Source organism: Nomia melanderi, chromosome 13, assembly GCF_051020985.1.
Source record: "Nomia melanderi isolate GNS246 chromosome 13, iyNomMela1, whole genome shotgun sequence".
Classification (NCBI taxonomy): domain Eukaryota; kingdom Metazoa; phylum Arthropoda; class Insecta; order Hymenoptera; family Halictidae; genus Nomia; species Nomia melanderi.
This window is the reverse complement of record NC_135011.1, coordinates 5,032,147-5,053,738: the sequence shown is the minus strand read 5'-3', so window position 1 is coordinate 5,053,738 and position 21,592 is coordinate 5,032,147. Positions and strand designations below refer to the sequence as shown.

At 44.8% G+C, this 21,592-nt stretch overlaps 3 protein-coding genes across 10 annotated transcripts in view; all 3 read right to left on the bottom strand.

Annotated features, from left to right (window-relative positions):
* snu (ABC-type transporter snustorr) overlaps positions 1-319 on the bottom strand; it is a 62,675-nt gene extending 62,356 nt beyond the window's left edge. For both annotated transcript variants that reach the window (XM_031987402.2, XM_031987403.2), the window contains exon 1: positions 177-319. The gene's annotated coding sequence lies outside the window, so the exon portion shown is untranslated. The remainder of the gene's footprint in view (positions 1-176) is intronic.
* A 2,281-nt stretch (positions 320-2,600) lies between these two features.
* On the bottom strand, positions 2,601-6,530 carry LOC116431557 (copper homeostasis protein cutC homolog). Its single transcript, XM_031987180.2, has 2 exons — positions 5,864-6,530; positions 2,601-5,790 (listed from the first exon to the last, which is right to left on the bottom strand). The coding sequence occupies exon 2, from the start codon at positions 5,788-5,790 to the stop codon at positions 5,080-5,082; it is 711 nt and encodes a 236-aa protein (XP_031843040.1). The 5' UTR covers positions 5,864-6,530; the 3' UTR covers positions 2,601-5,079.
* Positions 6,531-6,772: 242 nt separating this feature from the next.
* LOC116431550 (uncharacterized) overlaps positions 6,773-21,592 on the bottom strand; it is a 44,549-nt gene continuing 29,729 nt past the window's right edge. For 2 of the 7 annotated variants that reach the window (XM_076373401.1, XM_076373402.1), the window contains exons 12-18: positions 20,563-20,779; positions 19,988-20,109; positions 19,139-19,315; positions 14,983-15,297; positions 13,445-13,708; positions 7,874-8,007; positions 6,773-7,446 (exon numbers count right to left, since the gene is read on the bottom strand). In XM_076373401.1, coding sequence (XP_076229516.1) covers positions 7,263-7,446; positions 7,874-8,007; positions 13,445-13,708; positions 14,983-15,297; positions 19,139-19,315; positions 19,988-20,109; positions 20,563-20,779 — 1,413 coding nt within the window. In that variant the 3' untranslated portion in view covers positions 6,773-7,262. The remainder of the gene's footprint in view (positions 7,447-7,873; positions 8,008-13,444; positions 13,709-14,982; positions 15,298-19,138; positions 19,316-19,987; positions 20,110-20,562; positions 20,780-21,592) is intronic. The other 5 variants (XM_076373404.1, XM_076373405.1, XM_076373403.1 and 2 more) reach the window with 4 other exon arrangements.

Below are 21,592 nucleotides of genomic sequence, written 5' to 3'. Positions count from 1 at the left end.
CGATGTTCCAGCGACGAGCGGACCGAGATCGATTTCATCCTCGAAATTCGGCCCGGATCGTCTCCATGTTTTTGTGGAGCGGCGAGTCCCGAATTCGCGAATGAGACCGACAGAAGGTAACCTCGGCACAGATGCACGCACACGGAACGGGGGAGTAGGAAAGAAATGATGATTACCGTGCGCGATGATTCGTCGTACACGGAGAAGATGACAGGACGAGGCGACGGAGTGCACTGATCAGGACGACCGAACCGTATGAACGTCTTTCTCGCACTGAGAGACGAGTCTGGTTGAGCAATAACGCGCAGACACCGCACCGGCAGCCCGCCGACACACTCGGGGCCAGAGGTTCCCAGCCGGGTCGCCAGCGACCCCAACGGCTGGACATTCGATTCTCCTATTCGGGGAGCATAAATAAATTATGTCACTTGGATACCTTGGTCTACTTTCGACACAATGCGACGGAACGCTGTACCTTCTTATCAGAAGGATTCATTGTTACTTGAACTTCATTGTTTGCTGATCCCATTGTGTCACGCTGCGAGGCTCGATTTAGGTATTAACGTGTTAACCGATATGAAGAACATTGATGTTTCGTGTATCACGACTTCCTTTGTAGCAAAGATGCGAAGGATTATTAATTATTAACCCTTTGACGAATGTCGACATTTCGGCGACGTGAAATTTTCATGTTTCTAGCACCGAGTCGCAAATGATCGAATTACTGAAACAGTAAGAGATCGACACGTAGTTTCTGTTTTTCCTATTATTTAAGCAATTGATTATTTAGCTTCATCTGCTGAAGGTTTAATGTATTTAAAAGACTCTTCGTCCGCAAAGGGTTAATCTACTGAATGTATTTGACGTGATATAAATTAGAATTGTTTTTAAACTGTAATTACGAAGGTCATTGATCATCGTGACGGTCAATGAGTCAATTTATATAGGATGCTGGGAGGATTAGAGTAAGGTGGAATTGTGAATTTTATTTCACTTCCGGTAATGTTTTTGGGGACGAGAGGAATTGCGATGGTTTTGAATTGGTGGAAGTCTAGGAATATTGTTCGAATATTTCGGTATTTATTTTTGAAACTAATTGTATATTCATTTGACAATAGGTGTCGGAACAGAACACTTGTATACTCCTCTTTTCGGTAGCGTTGCATACGTGGCTGAATTGAAGGGTGAGGCTTTTGTGGTCTAGAGACTCTTGACGCGCGGTAATCACCCCTTTCCAGCCCTGTGCGTTCCACGAGGGTTGTCAGTGTAGGGAGCGGAGCATGAAAGAAAACACGTATCACGATGATCGATGCGAATCTTTAAAATGCGAAGACAAAAACGTTGGATCTATCGGTGCAAATGAGGAAAAACCATTTCAGTAAATCAATGCACTCAGGGCACGATGCATGTGCCAGATAATCAAGGCGAGCGAATCGGGTTAATTCTAGTTTATTCATGAGATATCGGTCTTTATGTAATCGCGTTCTATCTCACGCGATACGTAAGGGGTTAAACGGTTATGACAACGAAGTTGCGTGTCAATGCAACGCGCTAATTGAAAGAAAAAATCACAGGTAACTTCCTGTTGCTCTACAAGCCACTCGACGCCGCCGCAGCCTGCCGCGGCGTGCAATTAATTCGCTGAGAGGATCGAGCTGTTAAAAACAGTTCTCGAAAGGGGGTCGATGATTAGAGTAGACTGAGAATCCCTGCTCTAGGCCGACGCACTCGCAGGTGTAGAGAGCACACTCTCCACTGGTCAACTCCGAGTCATGGGCGCCGGCGCTGTTGTCCTCCCACAAGTACCTATATATTCTACAAAAAGAGGATCGATCGCATTATCAAACGCTAACTCGCGACAGAAAAAGTTTATTCAAATTGACTCATCAAACTGGAACTTGAACTTCAAACAAACTCCTACTATAAAGTATCGTTTGTAGGTAACAAGCTAAAAAAGGAGCCAGTGTGGATTGAAGTAAAGGTACGTTTTGAGAACAAGGCATTTCGATCTAATTGTCATCAATGCTAATGCAATTGATTCATCAAATGGGAACTTCAGCTTCAATGAGACTATTATAAAGTACCGTTTCTAAGCAAGAAAAGCTAGAAACTCCATCATGAACTTCAGGAACAAGGCATTTCAATGCAATTATCATTAATGTCAATGCAATTAGTTCATCAAATTACAATTTCAACGTAACTATTATAAAGTACGGTTTCTAAGCAAGAAAGGCTAGAAAATCCATCATGAACTGAAACTAGGATGATCTTCAAGAACAAGGCATTTCAATCCAATTATCATCAATGCTAATGAGATTAATTCATCGAATGGGGACTTCAGCTTCAACGTAACTATTATAAAGTACCGTTTCTAAGCAAGAAAAGCTAGAAAATCCATCATGAACTGAAACAAGGATGATCTTCAAGGACAAGGCATTTCAATCCAATTATCATCAATGCTAATGAAATTAATTCATCGAATGGGGACTTCAGCTTCAACGCAACTATTATAAAGTACCGTTTCTAAGCAAGAGAAGCTAGAAAATCCATTATAAACTGAAACAAGGATAAGTTTCAAGAACAAGACATCCTTCTTAATAAACCATTCACGGTCCTTATATTTCCTTCTGCCAGTCGGCGCCACTGCCAGTAAATTACACACGCAATAAACATCGGCCCCGAGTGGCACGCTACGTGTGACTCACGCAAGATTTGCTCCCGGGACGCAGCGTAAGTTCTAAGGCAGCTTTCGATTCGCGGGTCGTATCGGTTCGGGCCTGGCCGGGTTGGGCCCAGCCCGTCGCGCGCTTTTCCTCGCTCGACCGTGTCGCGAATCGAAAGTGCGCGGACGCAGTGCCGTCATCTTCCGCGTGCACCGTCGGTTGCGCAAGCGTTTGCAATTCGAAATTGACCCGTGGAACCGTTGCGACACGCGCGTGTTCGTTGATCGGTGATCCGCGAAGAAGCGGACTCCCCTTGGTCACTTCCGGTTTTGAGGTTCCTCGTGAAACAGGTTATATCGTGCTGTCCCGTTGACAGTTTTGGATGAACGGTACAAATACATGGAAATAAAGGTGTGATCGTCTATTTAGTGGTTTTAACCCCTTGCCTTAGAATGTCGTGTCAGACACGAGGCGAGGATTTCTAATGTGGTTTAACAAATATAAATTGTTTTGAGTTGAAAAAATGCCATTGAGTGGTGTTAAGTTTAAATGAAACATTATCGTTCTTGTTAACAATTTGTATGGTTTATACTAAATCTGGACATAGGAAGAGCAGGGAATGTTTTCTTTCAGTGCATTATTAACGATAAACAGTTCGAACAAATGCAGCGAAATGAAATCGCAAGGTAAGGGGTTAATAGGAATAATTGTGTTAATTTAGAGAAACACTTATATCCAAATGTTTAATTCGTATATTTTGGATTTTAAGTGGACGCATTCTATTTTTACAAGGAGTTCATTATGGTAGGTTTTACCACCTTTTTATTATACATTTAAATTCGACGCCTTTTTATTGAAACGTTTAATAAAAACTGCCTTGAACAAGACTCTTCAGGGTTGAGAGGAAAATGGAAAATTTGAATATCTGTACGAAGATAAAGTTTGCTCCAATGCAAAGGAATTGCAAAAAATTATATGTACCGGCAATGCACGTTGTAGTTCGATTTGAATAGAAGCCGATCCGCTAGTTGACACGTCAATTTTTGACCCGTCAAGGGCTCGGGGTTAATTCCATCGGTTCTGAGTCATCGAATGATTGTCTCTCGCTCCCCGCGATGCGGAATAGGCAATCTCCTCTCATGCATAATTTCTAGCACGCAACGGGGAATCCATTTAAGTGCGCGCGCCGCGAAGCCACCGCGATTCGAACGCGAGCGATAATACTGGCTGGGCCTCGTTCGATGCGTGTGCACTTTGTTTCGCCGCAACAACGCCAGCCACTCTCGTGGACAGGGAAAAATTCCAGTTCCAGTTAATCAGGGTTCTTTTTTTTTAATCGCGCAACGAAACGCATAATTAAAACGATTTTCCTTGTTCCCGTTTTCCTGTTCGCCGATCGAAGATAACTCGCCAATTTCACCTGTCCCGTATTTCAACGATTTCGTTCGCGATCTCTTAAGACTTTTTTCTGTTCTCTAATTGCCGCTTTCCTCGGTTCTTTTAAACCTCGCCGCGCAATCGCCGGGGGAACGTTTCAAGAGTAATTGGTTCCGTACCAATTACGAAATTTCGAGCATTTTTCTTCGCGCTCGTCGAAAGCTGAGAATTCTCTAGTTTCGTTTCGATCGAACATTACTCAGTCGTCTTTGTTTTCGTTCGTGGAGAACAATAAACGACGAGTGCTCGCGTTGCACTGGTATTTCGTTTACAAAAAATTTACCGACGGGTGGACAGTGATTCGCGAGAATTTCCGAGGAAAAATTGAAAAGTTATAAACGGACGGGTGAATCATCGGTCAAGTCCTGGGCGATTTCAAATGTATAACGTGTGTATAATTCTGCCGTAGAAAAAAGCAACCGGTGAATCAGGCAAAAAGAGACGACGATAGAATACGGGAGCGCCACGTGATGTTTACGACCGCGTTCACCGCGAGCGATTTCCATTTTTAAGAGAAAAAAGGGTTGACACCGGTTGATACCATGAAATCACTCGTGGATTCTTAGGTAACATCAGCTGGACGCATGATTTCTCGTTTTCCGCCTCTCTCCGATGGATCCGCTGACGAAATTGTTATTGGACGTAGAAAGAAACTACCGATCATCGGTCAAGGGCGATCGATCAATTAATTACCTTGTTCATTCTTCCGACGCAATTGTTGGCGAGTGTTACAAACTATGTAATAAATGCGCTCGACGGATTCTTTCTGTATTACTCGGCTGACAATTTTAGTTCAGCGCGAGGTGAAAAAAACAAGAATTCAGTAAACTTGATTGACGAACAAATACGTGAAGAAGCAACGTGTAATCTCTTACTATAAAAACTGTTGTGTTTCCAGAACGTTCATTAAAATTCAAATGCAGTTCGTTGAAATTCAAGCATTTAAACGTTGGGAAATGCCAACAATTCATCAGTGCAATCAATTCGTTATTATCTTAACCATTTCCCGTACCAAGTCCCTATCAGTCACGGAAACGAAGCTCTTCTTGTCAGCACCAATTTGAACTCTGTTCCCACGAGAAACCACCCTCTTCTTCGCAGACGCGTGGAACTCTGTCGCCCCAGTCTCCATTTTTATCTTCAAAATATTCTTCTTCGTGATTCCAGAGCCAGGCATTATGATGATTCTGTCTCTAGCCTGACGAACCAGGCACTCTATCAACGACAGACCTTCTTCGGCAGTGTCTTGCTGACCGGAAGTCAGTACTATTCGAAAACCGAGTTCTATCAATGTTTCCAGAGAGCTTAGAGGATCAGCGACTTCGTCGAAAGCTCTGTGAAAAGTGACCGGCAGAGGATTAGCTCTGCGAAGGACTTCTTTGCAAAACGGTACGTCGATTTCGTCGGTCGCAGTCAGCGCTCCGAACACGAAACCCTGGGCGCCGTGATCTTTGAGGATCTCTAGATCATTCAGCATCACGTCCATGTCTTCTTGAGTGTACACGAAGTTCCCAGGACGCAATCGGAGCATCGCGAAGATCGGTACAGGCGAGAAGCTGTTGATCTTCTTAATTAAGCCAGGACTGGGCGTTAATCCACCTTCCGATAGAGCGGAGCAGACTTCGAGGCGCTTCGCTCCCCCTTCGATCGCGTTTCTTGCCGATTCTAGGGAATCCACGCAGATCTCCATCTAAAATGTTTCATCAGATCGTACGGAGTTGTACTAATTTTATTCGATGTAAGTCCGAAGAAGAAGTACTTACCAGTTTTTGAAGGATTGACCGCTGAAAAGAGTTTTGTTTAGTGTAAGTTCGAATCGTGGCGGTCGTAGACGATGCTGCCAATGTCTAGAACGAAGTGTATGTGAAAAAGTCACTAGGGTTTTGTTACTAGCGGGTGAGCCAGCAGCGATCAGCTGAATGCCCGGCACTGCGTTGAACAGACCACTTTCGGAGACTGATATTGGAATGTTAATACACCGTTCATTGTTCTATGGTACTTGATGGTTAATCGGTACTAATGGACTAAAAGAATAAAGAAAAATCGAACAGCCGAGGCGAGCGTGTCAGAGCAAATGGCGGACACCAGCGACCGATCCGCCATCTTGCGGACGTCACTGGTTTTAATCACGGCGTTCGCCGAGAATAAAATTATTCTTATCTGAAATCATATCTTTCAATTGCTCCCGTTACGAAGATCGGTTGCAGTAAATCACCGAGTACAATTAATTAATCCTCGCGTACTCTTCAAAGCTCGTTTTCATTTGAAATCGGTTTACAATTAATGTCAGTATCGCGTTTAACAAAGATATGAATCGCTTCAAAATTTATATCAGTATCTTTAAAAAAAAAAGTATAAAGCTTTAATCATAGTTTTCTGTATCAAAGACTCTCATCCGTGTCTCATTAAATAGAAACCGAACAAAGCTTTGACTCAACGTGACGTTCAATTATGAAAGAAAACTTACCTGCAACATGATCGCAGTCTGAATCAGAAATCGAGCCGAATCGTGCGCGAGGATCAGACAACCGGGTAAAATAATCGCTGTACACCGATAGGTTTATAAAGCGCAATGAAATTCTGTATTATACAACACGTGTGATAAAATAATACCAAGAGTTATACAAGTAAAAAATAATAATAATAATAATAGTAATAATAATAATAATAATAATTATAACAAACATTTAAGCGACATTTATGATGGGGCATTGGCAAATAGGGTCTAGAGGTAAAAAATAAAATACTTAAAAAAGACAAGGAGGCCAGAGGAGAGATAAGGACAAAGATAGGGGGACAAGGGGGAAAAGGTTGTCCTATCAGTCGCGATTGTTGAATCATCGATGCGTACTCCGATCGACGACGGTCGTTGCGTGATTGTCCGAGGGTTTACCGTGATTTTTTTTTATTCTGAGTTGGATCGATCGATCGATTCGCGTTCGGGAGCTGTCAAAGGTCGGAGACAAAGGGGGGGTTTCGGGGGAGACATGACGGGGCGGTCTTTGGAGAACTAGAACGATTTTCCATGGGTTTCTACCCCGACCGGTAACCGTTCGCTCGTCAAAGGATTTACACAGTGCCGTTAATCGGCGTTTCGCGCGCGTGCTATCGTCTTCGTTCTCTGGTAGGATTCGCGGACACGGCCACACGGACCGCGGCGAATCAGAGGTCGCCGTTCGAGACCGCGATCGGCGCCGGACTCGTCGGGTTGCTCGCGCTGGTCGTCCATTTGTTCTTATGCGGGTCCACGCCGAAACCCTCGTCGTAGTTACCCCGCGTGATGAACAGCTGCTTGAAGTGCGGGATGCAGTACAGTTTACCGTTGTTCAAGGTAAACGTGTCCATCCTGGCCGAACAAACGAAGCGAACCGACATGTGAGCATACGCTGCTGGACGTTAGACATTGTTCTTACTTCTATTCGCTTGGCGTGTTCTCATTGTAGGTCTGTCTGTGTGGTTAATTGCATTCCGGGATACCTGAATTCACTCCGTTATTCACGATCTCGAGGCTTCGCTTCGTGTAAACCGCGAATAACGGAGATGCTTGGGTGTTGATTGTTAGTCGTACTATAGTGTCTTATCGTAGTTTTAGTCGTTGCATAAGAAATGGAAGATTTGGTCGACTTTGGAACCATCAGAACAGTCGAAAGGATTGATTCGGAATTTCTCGTTGTATCGATTATAGACGATTAGATTGTATTGAATTATATTGGAAGGGTTTCCGAGTTCTGTTCCTTTGGACCGTTCATCGGTTCCATTGTCGAGCACGTTACCTCAACACGCAATTGCACTGCAGACACCGGAAACACTGTTTATGGAAGATTTTGTTATTCGTCTCCACCTTCTCGAGGGGGTACACTTTCTTCTGGCAGCTCTCGCAAACGTCCGCGCAGCTCGCCTGAATCTCCTGTTACCGTTTTGTCGGGGTTCAAAGTGGAAAAGAAACAGAAAAGAGAAAACGGAAAAATAAAAGCTGAACCGGAAACAAAAGGCGAAACAAAAGTATAAATCGCGCGGGGGGATGAATGAGGGGGATGATCGTGAAGATGAGAGATCACTGAACGAAGCGGACGTCACCGCGAAACGCTTCTCTCCGGGATCTTAGTCTCTAAGGGAGAATAACAGGTGTTCACTTTCACGTTGGAGGAACGTTCGAGAAACTCGAACGGTTTTCTGCGCGTTGATTCGCTCGCAACACTCGTCTCTCGCATCGATCAGTTTTTCGTCAGGATGTGCCCTTTTATTTATCGTTTGCAATACGATCGTAATAAATCGTTACACGTGAAAGGTAAAAGGTAAAGAACAAGAGTACAAGTCGCTAAAAATTATACAATCCCAAGACGCAAAACGAGAGGGTCTACGTATACGAAATAATAATAATCATGTCTCGGCGCGGAGCAGGCCGGGTCTGCCAAGCGATTCTTCGTTTTTTTCCGAAAAAGAAAATCCCACTCGCGGACATGCTCGTCGTCTATTCAGGGTTGGGCCTCCCGAAACCAGAACCCGACGATAGGAACCCAACGTTAGGATTCAACGCTAGAATTCAACGCTAGAATCCCAACGCTACGAAACTAACGTCGAAACGTAACGCTGGAATCCAACGCTAATTATCCAACATGAAAATCTAACGCCAGGAACCTAACGTCGAAACCTAACGCTAAAATTTAACGCCAGGAACTTAACGCTAGAACGTGACACCAGGACCCGACGTTAAAATCTAACGCTGGAAGCTTAACGCCAGTGCCAAACGCGAAGTTCCACGTTCCAAGAGGCCCAGCCCGTATATATAAATACTCTCCCACCGCCAGATCAACAACAAACAATCGTGCTCGCATTCGGTTAAACAACAACGCTTCCCCTCGCCGAATAAAGAAACTTATTGCACATTACGAGAATTCATCGATCAAAGGGGATCAAGAAGCTCTTCGTCGATACAGAAGAAAATATAACATCGACAGGGGGTGTGTGTTGGAAGGGTTGACGCGTGTGTCAGGTGTGTGTACGTGTGTGTGTGAGAGTGTACGTGTGAATGGAGAGGGGGGATGATCTCATCCGATCAAATCGTGTAGAGAATATACATAATATGTATTTATATAATCTATACCCTTCGATCTCTCTATGCTAATACTCGAGGTCTGGCTTCACCCTTTTTTTGATTAGAAAAAATCGCTAATGCCTCTAAAAATCTTGCACCAGCCCGGGTCGTCGGGTCTCTAAACGCGACAGCCCTGAAATTCTATCTCGGATCGTTCGGCAGACGATATTTTAAAATTGATAAACCTTACGATTAAACCACCGAGATCGAAAATCCCATCGGTGGACTCCGCGAGAATCTTTCTTTTCTTTTTCCTCATTTTTTTCTTTCTCTCTCTCTCTCTTTTTTGTTAAATTCTATTTCACGAGCATCGATCACGTTCGAAGGATCCACACGATCGTCGGACATGCTCGGTTTCTCGATCACGATCGAAATACATTTCAGGGGATGATGACGACGACGACGTAGACGACGTAGACGATCGTTCTCGTCCCGACGCGGTGCGCTCTGTCTAAATGGTTCAGGGGTTTCCGATATACTCGTCGTTTTCTTCTATACCAATGATAAATATATATATAATATATATATTATATATTTGTATGTATACGAATACGTTTATGCGTACTGTGCGTTCGCGTTGGCAATGCTGAAGGAATCTGAACGCCGCCCTCCTCGCGAGGACCTTTAAGGACTAAACCGCGAGACTCCGCCGTGTATCGTCCATCCACTGAACGTCCATATAAAAATTATAAAAACACTATTCTCGTCTCGTTTCGCATGGCCGCTCGCGGAATCGAGAGGCCGGACTATCTCCTAAGGAAGGAACGAAGATATTCTTTTTTTTCTTCTATCTCTCTCTCTCTTTCTCTTTCTCGCTTGTTTATACGAACTGTTGACTTTTTCTCTGTTTCTCGATTCACTGGCTGGATCATACGACGAGGAGCTCGGGAACTGACTTCTGGGATCACCATTCGATCCGTTCGTTGCGTCGGAAGCTTTCTCGTGAATATTCATCTCGACGATCGAGGTGATTCAATTGATTCTTCGATATACTCTAGCAATTCCTCTTGGTCCGACGAGTCCCCGTTGCCGGACGAAACGCGCTCGGGAGTCCCTGGAAACGAGTACCCCGTGCAACGAGCGATCGAAACGAGGCCTCCGATCCTGGCTCGAGATCCGTTCATCTCCTTTCGATCCTTCTTGCTCCCTGACCTCTTCTAGTCGACGGTCCTCCGTGTCCTACATCTAGCAAGCGGTAAAAAAGACTCGAAACTCTGTAAAGCGGTCGAAAATGATCGTACACCTTGAGCACAGTGACTCGAACGTTCGTCGATCGATGATCGTGTTCAAGAACTGGAGACTCGCTTGTACGATACACTGTTTGGAACCGTGCACGTTGATTCTTAGATTTCGCAGGCATTCAACCGACGAATGTTTGCGTCACTGGCTCGAAAAAACTGGACAACGCTTCTCCTCGCTGGACGCTCGCGAATTTTCAGACTTCACCGTTCCGGGAACGGGCGTCTGGCGAACGTCGATTGAATCTGAGTGTTTTGGCACCGTTTGCGGCTAATCGATCATAGCATTCGTCGCAGTGTAACGAGATAATCGTGTCCGAAGGAATCGACGGTGATTTTCCCACGATTTGGCACGCGGTTGCAGGGTAAGCCGTCGCAGGAAGCTTCGTTCGCCGCGCTTTCTTACAGAAAGCTCTCGCGAGAAGTGTTTACAAATGGTCTCGTGCAAAAAGACTCGAAAAATCGCACTTCGCAGCCGAGTTTCGCGCGGGTACGTCGAAGGATCCGCGGATCGCGCTGAGAAGTTTAGGCACCGCGCTCGGTTAGACCGTGAGAACCGGGGATCGGAGGTAGCTATAGACCCGAGCCACCAGTCCAAGTTAGCTTTGGATCTTTGTTAATTATAGACCCTGGTTAACCTTAAATTGAAGTTAAATACAGATCCAAATTAGTTTGTAAATTCAAATCTATCGCGGGTTTAAATTGATTGTAGACCATAAGTAGCTATAAAGCTAAGTGAACTGTAGGTCCAATTTAGCTACTGGTCAAAATTCAATGCAAGTCGAACTTAGCCACAAGTTTAATTCACTTACTGATTCAAATTATAGACTCAAGTTAGATGCTGTATTAGTCACAGATCCAATTTAAACGATCAAAGTTAGCTGGTTGAAAGGAATCCTAAGTTAATCGTAGAACCAAGTTACAATCTCAGGTCAGCTAGAGATCCAAACTAATTGCGGAATCAGGCTTTCTACAAATCGAAATCAGTTACGCAACTATCTAACTGTAGACCCAAGTCTGGCTGCAGACCAAAGACCTCCGCAGGCTGAAGTATATCAGCGAAATCATCAATTCCATCGTGTCGTCCTAGATCTACGAAGTTTCGTGTGTGCGCGCGGATCGCTCGACGTATCCCGACACGCCAACAATATACACGATTTACGCTAGATCCGCTAAGAGAACGCTTGTCAGAAAAGACCTCTAAAAAACGAAAACCCAGAAAAGACCAGTAAAAACCGCGCGATGATCCGGGCGCAACGTGGTTCACCGACGATAACGCAAAGATTCTTGGCTTCCAGTTTCTTTTCCGTGTCATCCTCGGTCGTGTGCGCGCGCGTCGTTCCTCTCCCGAACTTCTTCCTCTTCTTGGTCATCATCCCGCTTCGGATCATCTCTCTCGCGTGTCCGCAACTCTCCTCCTCGGATCCTCGACGTCCCCCGTGGCTCTTTTACTGTTCGCGGTCAACAGAGAATCGATCATCACGTGGATCAGCACGGCGAAGCTGGCTAACCAACACTGTGCAGGCTCTCAACGTCAATCTCAAGACCAAAATGCGTAGGCAAGTTCGTCAACGCGCGGATTAAAAGGAAAACTAGTCATGCTTTGTGTGCTGCGAGCGCCAGGGCCGTGTTAAACGTTTTATTTCGAATCGAATGAAAATATGTAGTAGGAACTTTCGAAAGTTGAACACGCTTCAGAAGTGGAACCTTTCGAAAATTAAACCTCTCGAAAGTTAAACCATTTGAAAATTAAACCATTCGAAAGTTAAACCTTCCGAAAGTCGAACCTTCCGAAACTTAAACGTTACGTTTAAAGTTTAAAATTTTCTTTGCTCCAGTTTTTCCAGGCCCTGGACGCTACGTCTGAAGTGATTAATATATAAAACGGTCCTGGAGTGATACGAGCGGTTGCGGTTCATCGTTTCCATTGCCATTCGCTGGCCAGAGTCCTTTATCTTCAGCGACGTTTCCTCTTTTTCGAAGGAAATCGGCGTGTCACCGATCGCTCGCTTCACTTCGTCAACGTATAATTGGACACACGCGTATGAACAAAACTGAAATTCGCCGACGTGCTGCGTTCTCAAACGATCAACGGAACTCATAATAATCGGCGTGCAGTCTGTTACAACAATCGATCCATATTATTCGAGCAGTAAGTGAGACAACATCGAACTTTACGAAACTGGATACAAACAAGTGCAAATCCGACGGAGGCTGTCTCCGCGAACATCGCCGCGCGATAATAAATAATGGTAAATCGTGCTTTTAGAGACACACTGTACACGCAAACGCAATACACACTGTATACAGTCACAAATAAAGGAATAACTGTAAAAATTCAGAAGCTGGGTTGGGTAACAACGATTTTACAACACACCATGCGGAATACGAGCCACTCTTCATACCAAAAACACACGACAAACGTTTAGGAATGGTCGAATGGCGATGATGGTGGTTCGTGGTTGCAAGGGTGACGGGAAAGTGTATGGAAAATCCTGTCAATAAGTCTTCTATTCATTTTTTGACAAATTTAAAAAGCTCCATATTAAATTTCAATTACTAATTCCCTCGTTTAACTCGCCAACTTTCTGGTATCAATCGACTGTCTCTGTATACTCATAATACCAAATACTATTAAAATATTGAAATAAAGTACCACAATATTGTAGTAACGAAATGTTGAAATAAAGTCTCAAAATATTCACTGAAAAGTAGTATTAAAATATTGAAACGTTCAATTGCCAATGTATTCAAATAACGAAACGCTCCAACGTTGAAACTTTGAAATAAACAAGCAAAATATTCAAACATCATAAGATTGAAATGTCGAAGTACCAAATGCTGAAATAAAGTATGCGAATACTGAAGCATTCAAGCATTAAAACACGGACACGTTGGAACATAAAAATTCAGAAAGTACCAAAAGAAGACTTCTTGTCTCGAAGACGGATGAAGATGATCGAACAGGAGATGAACGAAAGGACGAATGATCTCTATGAGACGGTACTCACCACGAATCGATTGACTTTGACCTTCGTCGTGCGAGAGGGTTCAGTCTGTTGCGAGCCGAGTGACTCGAAGCGGGCTCTTAAACTGCTCGCGGATTCTATGCTCGCCTGGTCGCCGCCGGTGCTCTGGGCGATCTCCATTTCCGCGATGTGCTGGTTGCTCGACGTGACCGTCTTCGCGTCCGTCTCGTCCCAGTGCTCGAACTTCGCGCACAGTGTCTTCGCGCGCGCCGCGTTCTGCGCCTGTTTCAGGAACTCGTCCTCCACCTGCGAGCACATAAACCGTTCAACTCTGCGCAAACACGAGCACGTCCCTCGAACGTGTCGATACCCCGGAGGACCTTGTTAACACTCCCGCACGAACCACGGTCGTTTCTTCTTTCTAATGAAAGCGGAATTCATTAACGCGCTTCGGGGAACACCGGCGCAGGTTTCTCGTGCCTCGAGCTCGCGAGATTTCTCGTCTTACTTCTTATCCACGGAAATCAACTAGCTGTTTATTAGACTGCGGTTTTTATGCAAATTATTGGGTAATTGATGAACAAACGATCAGGGAGGGTCTTGTTATTCAAACGAGTGTTTTCGGAATTTTTTAATGGTCTAACGTGGGGGATTGGAATTTATTGTGATCAGAAGTTTGACGAAGTGTGAAAAAGTTTGAGAAGATTCGATGAGGTTTTCATTCCAGGAATCTGACGGAATCGGTTGGTTATGTAAACGTAAACTCGATTGATATCTGTTTAAATTAATTCATAGAAGTTTCGAGTTGCGTGAGCATTCGCAGTTCGTTGGATACAATGCGAGACGTAGGAGAAAATATGCTAAGCTTACTGCAAAAACGTATCACTGCTACTGAATTATTAGTTGAACGTTTGAACAAGAAGATTATTGGTTTGAAAAGAAAGCCGAGATGAATAATACGCGGCCACTTAAGCGGCAACTCCAGATCGGTGCGCCGCTTGAAAGAAAGTTCGTATCTTACATGCATCTTCATCCCGGCTGCATTAATTTACTGGATAACCGGTAATCAGGTGCAATAATTAAATCAGCTCGTTCGACGGGCAATCTCTTCATCGTAATCGCCAGGAAAATGAATTTTAAAATAATCGTTACTTGGAACACGTTCCATAATGAAAGTTATACCGTGAATCACTTTGCGCAAACATCAAAGAGCCAACGCAAGAGAATATCCATTCATCCTTCAAAGTACAAGATGCAACATCGAAATTCATCAAACTTGTAAGATCCTGTTCACGTTCGCGCAAACGCGTTTGTCAAACCAACAGTGATCCAGGAAAGATGGTCTTCACGGTGCAGAGGCAACGTTAGGAAACGTGAGACCAAGGAAGCTCGCATGGGATCGTACCAGCGTTGAACAACGCGTCTATCGAACCACCCGCAGTCACCGCCAACGGTCTCATGCATATTCAAACACGGGGAATCTCGAGGCACGATCAGCTCCCCGCGTTAATAAACGTAACCATTTTTCGTGCGCCGAGAACAATGAAGGCTACACCATCGTCCGATAGACGCAAACGAACCTTATCCGAAGCCCGCACGTAGTTGGGGTCTCTTTCCTCCGCGCTGTCCTCGCCTTCCGACTCCTCGCCCTCTTCCTCCTCCTCCTCCTCGGAGTCCGACGCGGTCGGCTTCGCGTATTTGTCCTCTGGCGGAGGTGTGAACCGCTTCAGCGGCTTCGGCCCGTTCGGCACCTCTTTCTTGGTCGCGTTCTCCTCCATTTGCCTGAAGATCGACAGCATCTTCCTCGCGGTGTCCGTGCGCACCACCTCGTCCACCCTGTCTTCGGCTCGCACCACGTCTGGATCACGGTAGATCTCGCGCTCGGGAGAGTCCATCTGTTGGGAACATTCTTACATCAATATCGGGTTTGCTGAATATTTTAAAGGTTCAACATTTTAAATTGTACACAAACGACGCATCAGGAGAATTATCTTGATGTTGCCATGTTAAAGGAATTTCGGAAACTTTGGAATCGTAAATTGTTCTTATTTTGCTGCAACGATAGCAGTTGCAAGAAATGTATGCTAAACTTCAAGGAAACAAAACAACGTTACCGAATACAAAGCGCAAAGCAGAATTAGACATTAATACCTCGTGAAGCGCATTACACGTAAATTCCCCGTTTAACCTACGCTTCGAGCGAGAAGAGAGCTCGAAGTCGTTGAAAAATCCAACGCTGCAAGTAACTTAATTAAAACGACACTTCGGAGCCGACCGCAATCCCCGCAAACCGCGCAAAGGGAGCGACACTCCACGCTGAAACCTCGCTGGCCAGCGGTCGCCATTGTCTTCCCGCTCGGCGTTAAAATCGCCCGAGTTCCCAGAGAGCCCGGAGCTCGCGCTCGCTCGCTCGCAGTTTCATTTAAACGGCCGGCTGAAATACTAATTTTCCGTTACCGCGCCGTTTAACCTTCCCTGCGCAACGGACGGCCGACAATCGCTTTTTCACTCGGGCAAATTACGAGGAGCCGCGCGGGACGAGCGAATAAAAGGCGAAGGCGGCCCGGGACGGAAGGCAGAATTCCGTCGGCCGTTTGAAAACCGTGGTAACCGACGGTCTGGCGGGCAGGAAATCAGGGATAAAGGTGTTCCTTTCCAGGAATCCCGTGAGTCAGCGCGCGGGCGAACGCGAGTCTGCTACCTGGGGGCCACAGGTATGCGGCGCCCCGATGACAACGCAGAAAACTGCGCGGCGCGACGCGAGGCGACGCCGTTTTACGATATTACCTGAGACAGCTTGGCCCGCGGACACAAGAACGCCGTGTTACCGTCCAGCATCGCGGCGAGCTGCGACGACTCTGAGCGCAAGCGGTTTCACTTCACTCGAAAAATTGATGGAGAAACACACAACCGGAGAAAGCTAATTAGTTCGGGCTGGCACGGGTGAATCTTTATTCAATGACGTTTCCCTGGATGTTCTGGCGGTTCGGCGAAGCAATTAATGCTCCGAAATAGGAGAAGAGCTGGGGATTTTACGGGGAGAGATTTGGCGTTTGAAATTTGGATATATCGCGATTGATTTAATTTTCGTTTGGAAAGCGGTTAATGACCCGAAATGAGGAACAGGAAAGTTCGACGAGATCCTGTGGGTAGTTTTGTATTTGAAACTTTGGGGTATTGAAATCTAATCGGTGTTTCATTTGGAAAGCGATTAACGCTACGATATGAAACAGGAGGATTTGATGAGATTGTGGAAATAATCGAATCGGTATCTGGGATTTGGAGACATTGGAATTTGTAATCTATTTTTCGTTCGGAAAGTGGTGAAGTCATTGAGAGAAGCGATTGGAAATATCGAGAGCTTCGTCTTTTAAATGAAAAGCAATTAACGCTGTGAAATGGAAAATAGGAGAGCTTAATAAGATTCTGCGAGTAGAAGTAATCGAATTGGTATTTGAAACTTGGAAATACTGAAATCTGTAATTCATGTTTCATTTGGAAAGAGAACTGATTTCATTTATTTAAGTAACTTTCTTGGATGTTTCTTTGATGAGGAGATAAACGATGAAAGAGATTCGTTAAATCGCTGACGAAGTTTTTCAAGACTCGAACCGCAGCTCCAAGACGAATCGATTTTCACACGTTTTTATAGATCTGGCGCGATGGAAGCGGAGGCTACGCGCGTAGAGACAGAAGAAAGTTTTTCTTTTTCCCCCGGAGACGGGGATGGGGCTTTCGTCGAAAGGAAATCAAGTTGCGCATATGCATCCGCGAGTCAACTGTATCGACATTGTTTTGTACCGTTACGAACCGGGGCGAGGGGATTCGAGAAAGCTGGCAATTTTCTGCGTCGATTACACCGTGTCCCGATATTTCGAGGAATTGATGGCCGAGCTACGGTGCCGCGATTATTCATGACTCGATGCTCGTCGAAGTTCTGCTTTCGAAGCGTTCGTTTACCTCTAGCAAAAGAATACACCAAACTACAAACACACTTTACATTACAAACATTCCAATCCCCAATAATTCAAAAATTCAATTTCCCAATTACAAAAATTCACTAGAAGAACAGAAAAATACAAGTTCCGAATCTACAAAAAAAATCTCTCCAAATATTCCACGCCCGTACTCAAACTCGAAAAAATCAACGAAACAAAGCATACCTTGAAGCTCCCAAAAATCTCTGAATATTTCCTATAAACTTCGAAAGCTGACGGTACCTTTCACGGAGCACCCTCTATGGTAACTATACAACAACTTTCACAAAGAACTGTCGGAGCACGGTCGAAAAAATCGATGGAATCGGCTCGGAAACGAGGGGATGCGCTTGGATCCTCGCGAATATCGGCGTGTTCTACTCACGTCTGCGTTTTCGGGTCTCGTCTGGTCGCTCGGCGTGGCCGTGGCGTCGAAGAAAAAGAAACGGAACTGGCCGGCACTGTTAGAGAGGATCGGAATCGTGGGTTCGAGGCGTGCACACGCGGCCCGTCACGAGGGAAGAAGCCTTTTGTCTCGGAGGGCCGGCGAGGTCCGAACTGGCGAGTCGGCCAGCGTGTTGCTATGCCGTTCACACGACGAGGAGGACGCGCAGCTCTTACTGTTCCCCCTTTCGTGAGTTACTGGGAGGGCCACGGTGGTGTTCGCTTCGGCCGGGCCCCGGCCGCGCGGCCTGCTCTCTTCACGAATGGAAGGATGTAGGAATACTAACGGTAAAAGTATGGCTGCTGACCACTCGAGGGGGTTCAAGGACAGCAGCGCGTGGAATCAAGTGGCGGACGGCCACTTCGCGGCCGGGCTCGGGGCTTTCCGAGCTTGCGGCCGTGTCCCCCACTGCCACTTACACGCGTTTGTTTTCACTTGTTAATTAACCCCCACCGCTGTGTGCACGGGACTCGAAATTCTAACACGTCCGCCGCCACGAAAAGCATCGGCGTTTTCTGCGCGCACTTGTTCTTTCCGTGGCAAGGATAAGTTGTTGACTACTAGCGACATTTTTCAGGTGTAATTGTCTGGTTACTTACGGTACTGAATGGCATTCGACGCTAATTACCTGAGAGGTTATAACTACTTTCTTGGCATTCGGAAGATTATCGCAGTTAATGGGTTGACGGTTGTTTCGAGTTACTGCGGTGACTGTTTTGGGAATATTGAAATTATTGAAATTATTGATTCTTTGTGGATTTTGGTTTGATATAGCGGGAGATTTGATGGGTTTGGTGGTCGTTGATTTATTGGGAGACCCTGTGAAGATTCAGTACTTTCAGGTGTTAATTGGAATAAATTTCTTCAGAGGTGAAAAGGTGAAGAGAAGTATCGGCGTGAATGCAGTTGCGAAAGAAATGAGGCGATGAAATCATTGCTGATAATTTAATCGGCTCGATCGGTTTATGTAGTTTCCTGGAAACGCGTCTGCGAATTCGATAAAAATTATCGCTTTTTTATCTCGTTCCAGGGCGCTGTGAGGTGATCAATATTATATATAGAATGGATAACACTGGCGAGGAATATTCGACCGGCGAGTTGTAATGCATGCAATCGACATCGAATGCTCGTTAACGGAACGAAATAAATCTTGAGTCATTCGTTAGCTATCAATCCATGCAGCGTTTAGATCCTACAGATTCAGACTGTCAAATAAATCAGATTCAATTAGAGATTATGCACACTGCAATCGTGTTACTGGTTAGATCGTGGTTATTTCTCACAGGGCACGCTTCACTCGAGAAAGTATCGAACCTTGACTTGACCGTCTCGCGGAGGGGTAATGCGGAACTGCTTCCGCTCTTTTTCCGGTTCCTTGTACGACTCGAAAAATTTGAATTTGTTCGATATGTCCGAGGTCTCGACTTGGACCTCCTCGGTGGTGTCCGAGCTGCGAACCACGTCGTCCGAGACTTGCCGACCCATGAATGCCTTTGTTTGCACAGGTATTACACAGGTTTTACAGGGCGATTAACAATTTACTAGGAAAATAATCCCCCCTTCTAACCTTCGTTCAATGAATTGAATATTAAAGAACACTAATTTTTTAAATTTTTTCAATTTGTGTTTTTAATTCTGTTAATAGAATTTATTTTATAAATCATTTATTCTATAACAGAAGTATTTGAGATAAGAATGTTTGGCATTGGAAGCTGAGATAATTAATTTACTTGATACACAATAACTTTCTTTTGAAATTCTGATACTAGAACTTATTTTATAAATCATTTATTCCATAACAGAAGTATTTAAGATAAAAACGTTTGGCATCGGAAGCTGAGATAACAATTAATTTACTTGACACCAAATAACTTTCTTTTGAAATTCTGTTATTAGAACTTATTTTATAAATCATTTATTCTATAACAGAAGTATCTGAGATAAGAATGTTTGGCATTGGAAGCTGAGATAACAATTAATTTACTTGACACCAAATAACTTTCTTTTGTAATAGTTTTCTGTAGAATATGGTTTAGTAAGTCAATTTATATTATATAATTAAATAACACACCCTGTATGATAATATATATGTTCTATTTAATTTGTAAGAAGAATACTAGATGTGTTTCAGGGTATTAAGATAAAAAAGAAGCAAACACTTACGTCTCTGGCGCGTCGAGGGGTCTCTGAGGGTGTCTTCGGGTTCACGGGGGTCACGGGTCGACCAGTTTTCGCTGCGGAAGCATCCAGTTCCAAGAACAAGGATCTGGACTTCCTGCTGATGCCTGTGTAACAGTGGATCCATTAGTTATACAGACAATATTACAAATGGTGCATGTCCGCGAAATGTATTTCAAGAACTCAAATAAACGTTCTCACATATAGATCGATTAATCTTATAGCTACTTGATACCCTAACACAGCTAAAAAGCAAACAGGAAATGAATGATGATTAGCTTCAAATTCTCTTCCTGTTTATTACATTTAGTCGTCGATTAATCCAGCAATCACGCTCCAAACAATAATCTCTGACGTTAAAATCAATTTAATACCCATTCACAAAAGAAATCCTCAACAAATTCTCCAATATCTCCTATTCTGCTCCACCGTTGAGACAGAAACTGCAAAATCCCAAGGCAGTGCGAGAAACATATTTAAATTTCAGATTATTCTATAAGTGACTGGAGGAAATGAGTTTCCACGTCTAATAGATAGCGGACAGCTAATTTTCTACGCACCTGCGGCGATCACTTCCTCGTCAGCCTTCTCGGGTTTCGGTTTGTTGTCCGTCTCGTCGTCGGATGCGCCGATCAGCTCGCCCCTTTCGAAACGCTCTTTGATGGAGCGCGCGTGGGCGGAGGAATTCTGCAACTCCTCGGCCGGGTTGATCTTCGTCACGCGGTCGCTTCCGGCCACCGCTTGCTGGTACATCTCCTTCATTTTGCCCTGCTTGCCCTGCCACGGAAATCGATCTCCGGTAAGCGTCAACGTTTTCTTGTTCTCCAACGCGAAACAAGTCCAACAAGTTTCTCAATTAACGTGCACTGTTCACCAGTGACCGGTGAACAGGCGCATAGGCTCGAAACGTTTAGTCTTGAAAAAGTAGTAAGTTATTTAAAATCCATTTCTGCCTTTCAGAATCAAAGTTTATATTTGGGACACCAAGTCGCGAACAAACGATTTAATTACTCAAACGGTAAGAGACAACGTAGTTTCCAGTTATCCTATTGTTGAAGCAATCCATATATAATTTAGTACTTTACTTTCCTCACGTGGATGCAATCGATTTATCATATGCCAGTGAATTGCCGCAACTCTGAAGTTGCATTCGCTGGCAATGCGCTGTAATACGGTAATTAAATCCTATTACACGCACTTTTATTCGGTTTTTCCGAGACCCCGACCGTTTAACCGTCGAGCAATGGTTCGCGCGGCCGGCAAAACAAAGTACCATTCGTTCTGAGGCAACGTTTTAACGAATTAAAAGGAGGCAAGCAGCCTTCCTTTAGTAACCCCGGCGAAAAAACAAATTGTTCGCCGCGGCAATCACCGTTTCTCCGCGCGCGCTACATTTTCCTCTACCGTCGAACTTTTTCCGTGTCTGCGTCTAATGGGCACGATGTCATTACCCCGGACTACTTCGCGTCGCGCGAATTCGTCCGCGGGATCGTCCCCAGCCCGCGATCGACGGGCGACTTCCGTTTTTCTTGCGGGGATTCAGAAACAATGAGCAATAAGGCTCTCTTGGCTATCCGGTATGCTATTGTA

What these genes read in the sequence shown, in the direction of transcription:
- LOC116431557 (XM_031987180.2), bottom strand. Translation starts at nt 5,790, where the DNA reads ATGGAGATCTGCGTGGATTCCCTAGAATCGGCAAGAAACGCGATCGAA.